Source organism: Haliaeetus albicilla, chromosome 4, assembly GCF_947461875.1.
Source record: "Haliaeetus albicilla chromosome 4, bHalAlb1.1, whole genome shotgun sequence".
NCBI classification, from domain to species: domain Eukaryota; kingdom Metazoa; phylum Chordata; class Aves; order Accipitriformes; family Accipitridae; genus Haliaeetus; species Haliaeetus albicilla.
Window position 1 is genome coordinate 31,661,549 of NC_091486.1, and position 11,902 is coordinate 31,673,450.

The following is an 11,902-nucleotide window of genomic DNA, read 5'->3' on the forward strand; positions in this document are numbered from 1 at the left end:
GTAGTTATAAATTTTTTTTAAGATCATACTTTAAAAAATTTCAATATTATAAAATGGTAAACAGTGCCTTTCTATTCAAAATTATTAATAGACTTTAAGTAAGCTATGAATGTTTTGAATGAACACTGGAATTCAATAAAAAATATAGATCAAAAGATACATAATTTTTAAATGGCTTTTCATTAACCAAGTAAAGCAATATTTAATTTTCTGTGTTTGAAACAAAAATTTAATCAAAACATGTTTTGCATTTAAATCTGATTAAAGAGAGGAAATACTATTTCTGGCTGGCAAACTGTGTATCTCTTGTTTTAGAACTAGTAAGTCTCACCTTCTCATAACTAGGTTTTATTTACAGATTAAAAAAAAAGCAGTAAACATTCTCCCTGCTTCTTTTAAATTCCCAGCTACTTGTCAGCTAAGAACAAGCTAGTAATTGACTAGAACTGGATGACCGATCTGAAATGAAAAGGTATTCTAAATGGAATAACAGAACTGCCAAATACAGTTTACCACTTCAAAAAAGTGGCTTCAGGCATATAGCAAGTAATTTTCATCAGATATAGGGTTTGACTTTTCTTAAAACTTTGGCAATAAACTTGCACAACATAATTTATCTTTAATTAATTTAGGCTATCATAGTAAGTTTAAATCTATTTCTAGTTGTTATTTCTAATTTCAATAGAATTTATTTAAAAACTAAAACCTAGTCTAAATTTGTCTAAAAAAATCTCTGTGCTTACCTTAAATATATAAATTGAGGTATAAAATTTTTAATCTATAATAATTAACGCTCTTATGATTGAGAACAATATTAGTTAATGCATATTAGCTATGCCAGTTTAATCGCAGCCTTTTTTCTAATGTAGAACTAGCATGCAATGTTGCCAACTCTCTCTGTGGTTCTGTATGGGTCTCTCTCTGCTATACACCATAGCACGGTACAGAGATCACAAAGCAAATATTGCATGACTTAGCACCAGAATCAGTATTAACAGAATAATTCCTTTGGACTATTAGGACTCATGGGGCCCAAGATAATATTGCTGGTCAGTACTGCACTGTGTCATGAAGACAAAACTACCATACGCTGGGACAGTAGCCACAGCCACCTTGACCTGGGAAAGAACCAAGCATGCTTAGGAATGAGTTGCATAGCACTTCACACCTTCAGCACCATGGAATGCAGCAGCATCCCTTACTGCAGAAGAATCTCGTATGTCTGAACAAAGTAAAGTCTACTGACCATCATCCATGCGTTTCACCACATTCAGATCTGGGATCCTTGCAGGAGCAATAACAATTGGATGGAACACGCCTCTAAATTTCATCTCAGGTCCTACCAGATAGGAATAGACTTAGACAAAAGACACTTTCCATAATGACAACTCCAACATAGTAGAGAGTAAGCTTAAGGACAAAAATGCAAAAGGAATGATAAATGTAGCCCCACTCCTCCCATGCACACTGGAACTATGGCAACAAGAGCCATTCTGATTGTATACATACCCACGCTGGTGTTCCCAACCACAAGAGGTGCTTTGGGGTGGGCAGCCTTCAGATCCAGTAATTCATCTAAGCTTACAGGAGAAATCCATGTCATTCGCTCCCCATGAAAAAACAGAGTTCTTTTTGGTTGATTTTCAGCCATTCTCTGATGGGGAAATAAGGCAGATATAAATATTTAGATATATAGACAGGTGCAAGGTCTAATAGACACTAGACTGAAAGTCAAAAGAAGTTCTTAAACAATGGTAGTTCTACTTAATCCTTCAAAATTGGACAGAAATGGGACTGTTATGCTGGCTCTTTGCACAGTGGTGAATTTCCAAACTGCATCAGTGAAACGTCTTCAATTAATTCCAATGAGCTAATAAACAGATTGATTGATAAGAAATAGCACCCAAGCAAAATACGCAGGAATAGATCCTGCAATCACTGTAATTATTGGAAAAGTGATAAAAAATGCTTAGTGAGGTGTTTGCACGCTTAGCTTGCTTGGAGGTCACCAATGACACTGGCAGCAGCATCCCTTTCTAGATTAAGCATGCATGTGGATGTCTCTGGCTGTTCTAGCACTGTTCATTGATCACTTGGAAATAGCTTGTGAACTAGTGGTGGCATAAATACACAGTCAAGAACCCCTGTCCCACAGCTATCAACGTTTCTCCATAACCAGCCAGCTAGTTACAGAGAATTTGGCTTTGAATCTGTAGATGGACAATAATGTAGAACAAACAGCTTTCAGTTTTTATAGGGCAAGTACTGCTGTCAATAATTAAGGATGCCTGACACTTTCCATTCCAGTGCCCTTAGTTCAGCTGCTTATATCTTTGTCATACTTTAATCACTTGGGCTAAACACTCCCTGGTCTGGGTTGCTATCTGAGGCTAACACTTGAAAAGACCAACAAAACTATTAAGCCACAAAATGGGGAAAATGCATTGGTTTGCCAATGTTAAAAAGTGTTTGCCATTCAGGTTGCTGAGAAACATTTGTGTCTTCAGGTACTGCACTGAAAACCCAGTTTAGATTACTTTGTCTTGTCACTTAATACTTAACTCTGCAACTTCATTTTCCCAATATGATTATCTTTTTGTATGTGAATATTCAATAAGCTCACTGGAAAAATAAAAAGAAATATGATTTTGGATTTATATTAAAATGTTATGACATTTCTTCTGATGAATTACTGCTAAGCAGACTTCAGAATGAGTTCTGAACTATGGACTACTAAGGAAAAGACAGAGCTAAAGAATAGTCTGTAAGCAGGAAAAATTACCATTAGTTCTGGAGGAAATATAAGCTCCTGGGTGGGATCTAAGGGCTGGAATTCATCTGTTGAAAATAGTCTGGTGGAAACCTTAAAAAGAAAGAAAACAAGCAAAGACCAAGAATTTTCTCTCATCATTAATTCAATTTAAAAAAAAAAAAGCAAAACCATAAACAAATCATGAGGGTCCCACTGAGGTGAGTAGAAACTTAGTAATTCCATTATCATTTGAATTTGGTCCTAAATTACCATGCATCATTTGGAGCTGCTGAGGTGAAGGAAGTGTTCATAACAATTTCTTAAAGTTCACTGCTAACACAAATGACAGTGTAGATGCAAGCAACTGAAAGACTAAGTACAGGCTTCCTGTAGTCCTACTGTAAGAAAGTAGTTGGTCAAATATTCATATGGATAAGAGGTTTCATTTAAAATTACAATCATAACTCTGATTTTTAAGAATGTATCAGTTCTTCAGACTCAAGTCAGCAGTTAGATTCCTAAGAGATCAGTGGTTATATTCAGATCGTCACTGATCATTGATTTAAGACAGTTTCACATATACCCTGATTTCTTGCACAATGTGATGATCACTGTATGAGTCGAGCTGAGACTATTCCTGAACCTGACAAACTGCTCAAATCTCAGCTCTGGAGATCCAAACTACCTTATACCAACTACCTGCCACCTCATCACCTCCTCATACAAATGTACACAAAGAATCCTTAATTTTTAGAAATATCTCCAAATTTCTTGCGAGGAATAATAAAATATCTTATTTTACAAATAATATTATGTAAGGCAAATAAGGTGGAGAACAAAAATGGCAGAGTATACTGCATTTACTTTAATTACAAGAAAAAAAGCCATGCAATATTCTTTCTATAAGTTTTATACCTAAATAGGACAGGTAAAATACTTAAAACCCTACCTTCTCTTCCTTATCAAACAAATCATCTTCCTGATCCAGGCAACACTTTCCATTTGCTTTCCTTTGACAACAAACAGATTCCTGAAGCAGGAATATTCCATTAGTGAAATATTACCCAGAATGGCAATGAGTTAAAGCCTACTTAAGCCAGTAAGAGTGTCTCTTTATATTTCAATGAAGTTGTAGATGAAGTTTAATAATAAGCTAAATTGGAAGGATTATGTATTAAAGAAGTGATATTAAAAAATAACTTAAAATCATCAGATGTTGAAGTCCTTAATGCAAAATATTTCATACTATCTGAAATTCTGTTGACCTTGTGAAAGCACACATAGATGGTCTGTATTAATTCTTTTACTCACTGCTCACTCTCCCATTTCTTTCACTGTAGGTTTCTGACATATTGCATTACGTGATAAATTACTAAGAATATTGATCCAAATTCTGCTTTGATTTATGCTGGTACTGACCCAGAGTAAAATGCACAGAGTTACTTCAGATTACTCTTCATAATCCAGGCTAGACACCAAGTTCATTTGCATTAACCAATTTTTGTAATGGGTTAGGCCACTATACACCTTATTAGGACCTACATCTTTTAACAGAGGGAAGAGATGATCTTAATGAAAATCTTGATGGTTTGGATACATATATACACTAATGGGCACAATCTAGTATTCTTATCATCACTACTTACCTTACAGAAGGTTTTACAGGCATCTAGGATTGGCCTATATCCAGTACAGCGGCACAAGTTCCCTGAAAAAAGGAAATGAGTAAGAAAAAGCTTTGTTCTAAAGCATATAGCTTTAAAGTGTCACGTCTTTATATGAGGTTTGTGTTTTTGAAGCTTAAGGAGAAGTGTTTGCTCTCCGAAAAACAAAAAAGATCAGTGTCACAAGACTTAGGACCCTGCAGCTCCTGAGGAAAAAGACTATTATTTCAAGGGGAGTATGAAATACTCCCATACTTAGTATGAAATACTTGAGAGCTACACTAGAGGGAATGCTGACTACAGCTTAGTATGCGGGCGATTGTACAATAGAGATCGTACAATATTCTTCACCCACTCAAAATGTTTTTCTCCTTCCTCCTGACTTATTTCTAATAGTGAAGGAGGTTAACATCACACCTTCATCTAAATTCACCTCATAGTAACAGGAAATGCCTTTGGCTCCACAGTGACTCTAGAGCACAACAGACGACAGAAGGCTATTTTACATGCAATAAATGCTCACACTTTCCCTTAGTGAAGATGGTTTGCATCTCTCTGCCGTATTTAACTGGTTTATTCCTACCACAAAGGGGTCTCCCATGAGGCTTCTGAGATTCTCGACTCCAGATGTAATGGGATCTCAGAGACATTCAGATGCAGCTACTTCTCCAATAGGACAACATTTTTGCACACCTCATTTAAAGCACTCCAAAAGACATATATGGGGATGTTTTCAACACCTGTCTCTGAAAAAATCCACAGCTGCATGCTTCATTTTCCAGGAGAAAAGAATGACAGAGAATACAAGGTCTGTATGCAGTAGCAACTCTGCTGGGAAGCACAATTTGTATAGAGTACATACATACACGCATACACGTGTACTCACACAGACATGCACTCACATACACAAATACCTGAAGAAAATGGTTCAAGGACATACCTACAAACGAAAAAGTGACAATATTTACCAGCCAGAGCTGCAATCATCTGCTCTGATGTTGGTTCTGGGTGGTTTCTTAGCAAAGTGTATATGGACATCACCATTCCAGGGGTGCAGAAACCACACTGGGAACCATGGCACTTGGCAAGCCTTTCCTGAAAAGAAACACCACAAATAGCACTCCTTCCAGTGTACGTCACCATTCTAATGAACTCTCTCTTAAACAGGAGACACCATACCAAATGTTGTATTCATAGTAAATCAGACTTTTTAAGCAAAACAATTTAAGCAATGTCAAATAAGAATAATTATTTTGGGTGTGATGCCCGGCCACATCTTACTAAGGAAGCTAATTAACCTTCAGTGGACTTCTGTCTTTTTTGCCTTTATACTAGAACATCAGCTAAAGGGGTATTGTTCAAGATGCGCCATTAGCCCAAATAGAGCACAAGCCTGATCCACTCCAACAATTCTTACATATCAACTATTTGATCAGGCTGTTAGTATTAAAGCAAGATCCATCTTGAGCCATATCTCAACAGCCTTGATCAACCAACCATCAGAAACTTGTGTTGTCTTCTGTTATCATTTAGCAGGGAGAATAATCATCATATGGAATTCCCATGTCCTAAAAGCACTGCCACTCAAGCCAGTCTATACAAAGGAAGAAATGAGTAATCCTCTTACACAGTGATACTGTACTCTCACCTGAACTGGATGAACCCTGGTTTTTGTACTTCCAACACCTTCTACTGTGGTCACTGCTGCACCATACAAAGAGCAAATGGGAAGCAAACATGCATTTGCTGAATAATGTCTTTGGAACATAAAGGAGAAAAAGAACATGAATATTATTTTATTATAATAAAGATGCATGAATATTATTTAGCTGTCAATCAAGACATAGCTTATATTTACAAAACAGTCACTATCAACATTTGGAATGAGAAGAGAATAAGCTTTAAGGAAGGGATCACTTATTAGCTGTGTCTCTTGTCCCCAGTAAAAAAAAAAGTATCTATGAAGACAGTTCTGTAGAATTCATATCTTCCTTGATACTTTAGTCTTTTCCAATTGACCTCTTATCTCTCGTGCCCACAAGGAACCTGTCAAGCATATTTTGGAGGAGGAAGATGGGGAAGGGAGGGTTGGTGTAGTTGTTTGAAGGAAGTAAAGAATTGCTGCTGCAAATTTATAATCAAATTTCTGACCCAGAAGAAATTCTCATGTAAAATAAATATCATTCTAAATAGGAACAACATACCAAAATGAAAATTCTTCAAAGCTTTTCATCATTAGCAATAAAATATTTTGTTTTACTATAGTTGAAATGTTTCTTTTCAAGTGTCATTCTGACTGTTTTAATTTCAACTCTTACAATAACTTTAAGCATTTTCATTTGCATTTCATTCCAATGTAATGCAATTGTCAAAAGGAACAACTGGGACATTTTGACCTTTTCCCCACCTAAAAAAAATATTCAGTTGACAATGACATGTTACCATTTAACAATTTGACTAGGGTTTTCTCAATTTAAAAGTAATTTATTCCAGTTTTTAGCTTGATGAAACTCAGGTTTTGAGTTTCAATGTCCTCCTTTTTGTGGGTGGGGTGTAGGGAGGGACTTCAGTATTAAAGGGATGGTAAGACTCAAACTTCTGCCTGCGCTATCTTCCCATCAGTCATATGACAGAGCTGCAGGTAGGCACCATATTCCAGTGGTTAATACAAAGGGTATTAAATGTATGCCTCCTAAAGAGAAAACTCCTCAAAGGAGCTGTCAGCATATATGAGCAAATTAAGCATTTGAGCATGGTATTTCAGCAAATTTACTACATAGCTGAATTAACACTATTTTTTTACAGTGTTCTCTTTTGGATTAAAGTGATCCTTCCTTTGGATTCTTTTACTATTAAGTACAGATTTTACAACTTTGTTTTTACAGTTTCATATCTAGAAATGGTATCTACAGTCGTAAAATTCTATGTGTTTTTCAAAATTTTCTGTTAAGAATACCGTATCTTCTTCGAAGCTGGCTCATAAGTTGATATCATCACTGTGCAGGCACCACAACCACCTCCTCCACAGCCATACTTAGTTCCTGTAAGACGGACTAAAAATACTGTTATTAGGGAAAAAAAAATATCAGGTTTCATTTTGGTCTTTATTCTGCTCAAATGCTTGAGGACACCTTTTTTCCTAAACTGCTAAGGAACACAGAATCAGTTTGGTAAGACAGCATATGTATCAGACTCCTTTCTATGTTGGATTAAAATTTTCAGTGAAAATAAGATTGAACCTAAGGAATGACATGATCAAAATCCTATTCCCAAGAAAACAGAAAGCTTGATTCTGACCTTCTTTTGGAAGAGGAGTAAGTTGGGACAGAAAGAGGAAGTGAAAAATAGTTTTCCAAGTGAAAATATGAAAGGAAGAAACGTGTAATGGGCAAAATAGCTACATATCTGAAGTTCCAGTGGAACACTAAAATTAATATCTCAGTTTTTCCCAGAAGGCCCATTTATAGTCCAGATATTAACCTTGCACCTCATCTGAAAGATCACACTTATGAGAGAAGTGGTCATTTCTATGAATCTGGAACAGTGACCAATCTGAAGCTGTGAATTGACAAACAGCTAATTTAATGTTCTACAGCCACCAAAAGGAAGATGTCTTACTCCCCATTTCTTCCCCCTCTTCCCAATGTTACCTGCTCCAAAACCCAAGACCTCTTGCATCAAGTCTTTTTCTTACCAATCCCTTCCATGACCTAATGATGAGCTGACTAACTAGCGACTGACTCCCTAATCCAACTGAAAGTCTCTGTTTTTCCTGGATTAGTTTTCTGCTGGCCTAATGAGTGTAATTAGTACACAGAGAGGTCTGAGGAACTCCACAGCTGGCACAAGATGCAGGAAGAGAACTGCCTACCAGGAGCTGGGAATGATGGAAGGTATACAGGCCGTCTTCTTTTCACACCACATCATCAAAAGAAAAAAATGTTTGTCAATGTGAGGGTTAGCATTCTTCACTTGCAGTAAAGCTTTGAGATGCTTTAAGGTCTTATCTAATTAAGCTCTACCACTTTTTCCACTCTAAAGTGCTTTACTGAGAGCCCTTTCACAGACATACTATCCTGTCAGATAAAGCAAATACATTTTAAGATACAGTTTCTTCCCTTCATGCACTATTTACTTGTTAATTTACAATGGGGCTTCCAGTTACAAAAAGTGGTCTAATGTGCCAATTCTATGGCATTTAGCCTCAAAAAAAGGATGACAGGATGCTCAGAGAGGTATTATACCGCACCTTGCAATTATAAAACACATTACTGGAAGATGCTACAGTTCCTCACGCTCACTCAGGCAACCATTTCATATTATAAAGAGTTTAGCAGCATCAGCTTAAGATATTTCTGTCCTGTATTTTTGTTCCCTGACATTATTTTTTGTCTCTTTACCAAAGTTAGCTGTCCCCCAGCTATGTTAACTCAACTATATGTGGAGGCTTGCTGTGAAAAGGATCAGTTCCTGTAACTGGCTAACAAAGTAGTCTCAGACACAGCTGGGCAGGTACATCTCGGGGAATAGCACACCACCATACATATCTAAGCAACAGAGGGCAGGAATACTACAGGTTGACATTTAAACTGTGCAGTGAAACCAACTAGCTCCTGAAAAAAAGTTAATCCCATCTTCATTTTATAAGCAGGGTACAATGATACAGAAAGATTAAATGATTTTTCAAGGTGTCAGAACAAGGCAATACAGAATTAGATTACCTCACTCACCAATGCACTTTAACAATGAAGTACAACTCTTGTGGTAGGGCTGGTAGTGAGCTACTTGGTGGGTCTTGGTCTCTTCTCCCAAGTAGCAAGTGATAGGACAAGAGGAAATGGCCTCAAGTCATGCAAGGGGAGGTTTGGATTGGTTATTAGGAAAAATTTCTTCACTGAAAGTGTTATCAAGCACTGGAACAGGCTGCCCAGGGGTTGAGTCACCATCCCTGCATGTGTTTAAAAGACATGTAGATGTGGCACTTGGGGACATGGTTTCGTGGTGGACTTGGCAGTGTCAGGTTAATGGTTGGACTCGATCTTAAGGGTCTCTTCCAACCTAAATGATTCTATGATTCTACTTTTTCTAACCCGATAAGAGTCTGAAGTTGTTCAAATTACTGAAGAATAATTTCATGACCACCATAACTACAGCAACCTATTCTGCTCCAGACTCCCCTTTATGACTGACCAGTAATAAACATGTTTCGACTTAAGTTTTTCTCTGACACAAATGTAAACTCTCCCGTGTGAATTCTATAGTATGCAGTACATCACTTGCCCTCTGGGGGTATGTTTTGTGAGACAGTGTAGGAAGCTGCAAAAAGGGAGATTCTGCTCTTCTCCACATCTGCTTCCTGCTCCCAGCTGGGAGTCCCTACACACGTGTTCAGAATATTATGCAACAGCTTCAGTAAACACTGGGAATAAGCTTGTGGCGCAGCAGATTTTGGAAACCTTCTAAGAACAGTTGAGAGCAGACACACGGTCAAGTGTCTGAAATGGTGAAGAGAAAGAGAGCAAAAGATCAGAGCAAGCACTGCACAATTTGTAGCAACCCAGAAAGCCACTGAGCTGTGGACTGAAACCAAGACAGGAGGAAAGAACCTTGTCTGCAAAGACAAAACTGGCAGCGTGAGAGTTCTAGCTCTCTTAACCTCTGTCTTGTCTAACTAACTTAATTTTTTTGTTTTAGAAACATACTTGTTCATATTTACTTACTATTAAACCTGGGTTTTGAGTTTAGAGATCTGTTTGGAGTTCTTATCATAAGAAAACATAGATTACCTCAAAATTCCAGCTGACTCAGGGTCTCATCACAAGATCTCCCCTTTCCTGGGAGAGAGACTTGTACAAAACTTGGAGACTCCTATTCTGTCAAGCTTTATGTATACTGGCCAAAAGGTTCTTAGGTTCTTTATGGGGGGAGAGGGGAGGAACACGGATACATACATACATACATACATGGCATAGGAAACTAGGCTAAAAATACAGCAGCTCACAGAAGAGTATTTGGCTTAAGAAAGACACATCATTTATTATGGTTGTTTTATCTTAAGGGAGTCACAACTTCCTTAACCAGGTAAATCACCTTTTAATTATGATTTATGAGAATTTTGCTCAAATAAGGCTTTCAAATGAGTGACCTAAGGGAACAAACAAGAAAAGGATACGTCTCTTTCGCAGATAAGACAACAGCATTTGTTCAGGATCAGCATTTTTCTCTACTATCTGCAGTAAGAAACGAAAAACAAGGTTTAACTGAAAAACTAAGTCTTTTCAAAATTCAGGGCAGAGACTACATTCCCACAAAGCCAGAAGAGAATCCTTCTCTGGTTCCCTCTCATAGAGCTACACTAATTGCCAAAGACCACAGAGCAGTTTGGGCTCCTTCTGGAAATTCCCTCTCACACAGATAGGTTTCCAGGAAAGAAGTCCCAGGGCACCTTGCAACTACTAAAAATAACTGCTGCTCAGTGAAAAGGTATTTATTGTCAGCCACGCTAGAAATAAAAACACAGCAGAACTTTGCTACAACAGAGGCAGCATAGCATAAAGAATTAATGATTTGCAGATTTTAGAGTCTCCCTGGCACTGTAACCTACTGGAATGAATACTAGAGAAAGCCTGTAAGGCTATCAGCAGGAACCAGTTTTCTTCTAGCTTTATTTATATAAACTTTCCCTTGCTGTAATGGACTGACAGCGGGGAGCAACAGAAATACCTACATTCTTGATCAATTACAGTATTTCTTATTCTGTTGCTTAGAATCAGCTAGTTCCTTCCAGTTGCATTGAATCAACCAGTTTAATTTTGTTCTTGCAATACTATCTTTATGTTGGCCAGTAGTCCATATTTTGGCACCTGAGTCTTGCTGAATTTCTGTTTTGCCTCTGAAGATCTGATGCCATCTGATACCTCCTCTCTGATACCATCAAAGATGAGAAGCCAGGCACATACAAATGAAGCACGAGTTGCTCACCAGCCAGATTTGATACCCAGCTGAAAGTCCGCTTCACTTTGATGTGGTTTTTTTCTCCCCAAACGCAGCACAGCTAACTAAACTGGGATGTTGTAATCATGTTTGTCCTCTTCTGCTGCTTCTCCCCTTCCAACAGCACTTGCTGTACGCAGAAAAGTGTTAGCTAACTAAAGTAACACTTGGAGGCTGATTGGCTTCTTACGCAGCACAGAGGAGATGGGAAGGAACGCATCTGAAGGCTCGTGTGAGGATTCGGTTACACTCCCATGAGGAAGAAAGGAAACCAAACAGCCTTCGCGGTTACTTCTGGAACAGGAGCCCCCCCTTTCTCCACACTCTTCCCGGGCAACACTTACCTTCCTCCCATTCACATAGAAAATCAGCTCCTCAGTCCCCGCCGCCCCTTGCAGAGACATTGTACTCCAGCCCCGTAACCAGCAGCTGCCGGAAATCCCCGGCAGCCGCCGCAGCTGGAGAGCCCTTAGCGGGCGGGGGCGGGGCAGCG

General features: G+C 38.2%; 1 protein-coding gene across 4 annotated transcripts in view; it reads right to left on the bottom strand.

Annotated features, from left to right (window-relative positions):
• Window positions 1-11,895, bottom strand: part of AOX1 (aldehyde oxidase 1) — a 46,862-nt gene extending 34,967 nt beyond the window's left edge. For 3 of the 4 annotated variants that reach the window (XM_069781754.1, XM_069781755.1, XM_069781753.1), the window contains exons 1-10: window positions 11,754-11,895; window positions 10,589-10,646; window positions 7,373-7,478; window positions 6,065-6,173; window positions 5,385-5,511; window positions 4,399-4,460; window positions 3,702-3,782; window positions 2,783-2,863; window positions 1,510-1,654; window positions 1,247-1,339 (exon numbers count right to left, since the gene is read on the bottom strand). In XM_069781754.1, coding sequence (XP_069637855.1) covers window positions 1,247-1,339; window positions 1,510-1,654; window positions 2,783-2,863; window positions 3,702-3,782; window positions 4,399-4,460; window positions 5,385-5,511; window positions 6,065-6,173; window positions 7,373-7,478; window positions 10,589-10,646; window positions 11,754-11,813 — 922 coding nt within the window. In that variant the 5' untranslated portion in view covers window positions 11,814-11,895. The remainder of the gene's footprint in view (window positions 1-1,246; window positions 1,340-1,509; window positions 1,655-2,782; window positions 2,864-3,701; window positions 3,783-4,398; window positions 4,461-5,384; window positions 5,512-6,064; window positions 6,174-7,372; window positions 7,479-10,588; window positions 10,647-11,753) is intronic. The other variant, XM_009914685.2, reaches the window with a different exon arrangement.
• Between the last annotated feature and the right edge of the window lie 7 nt (window positions 11,896-11,902).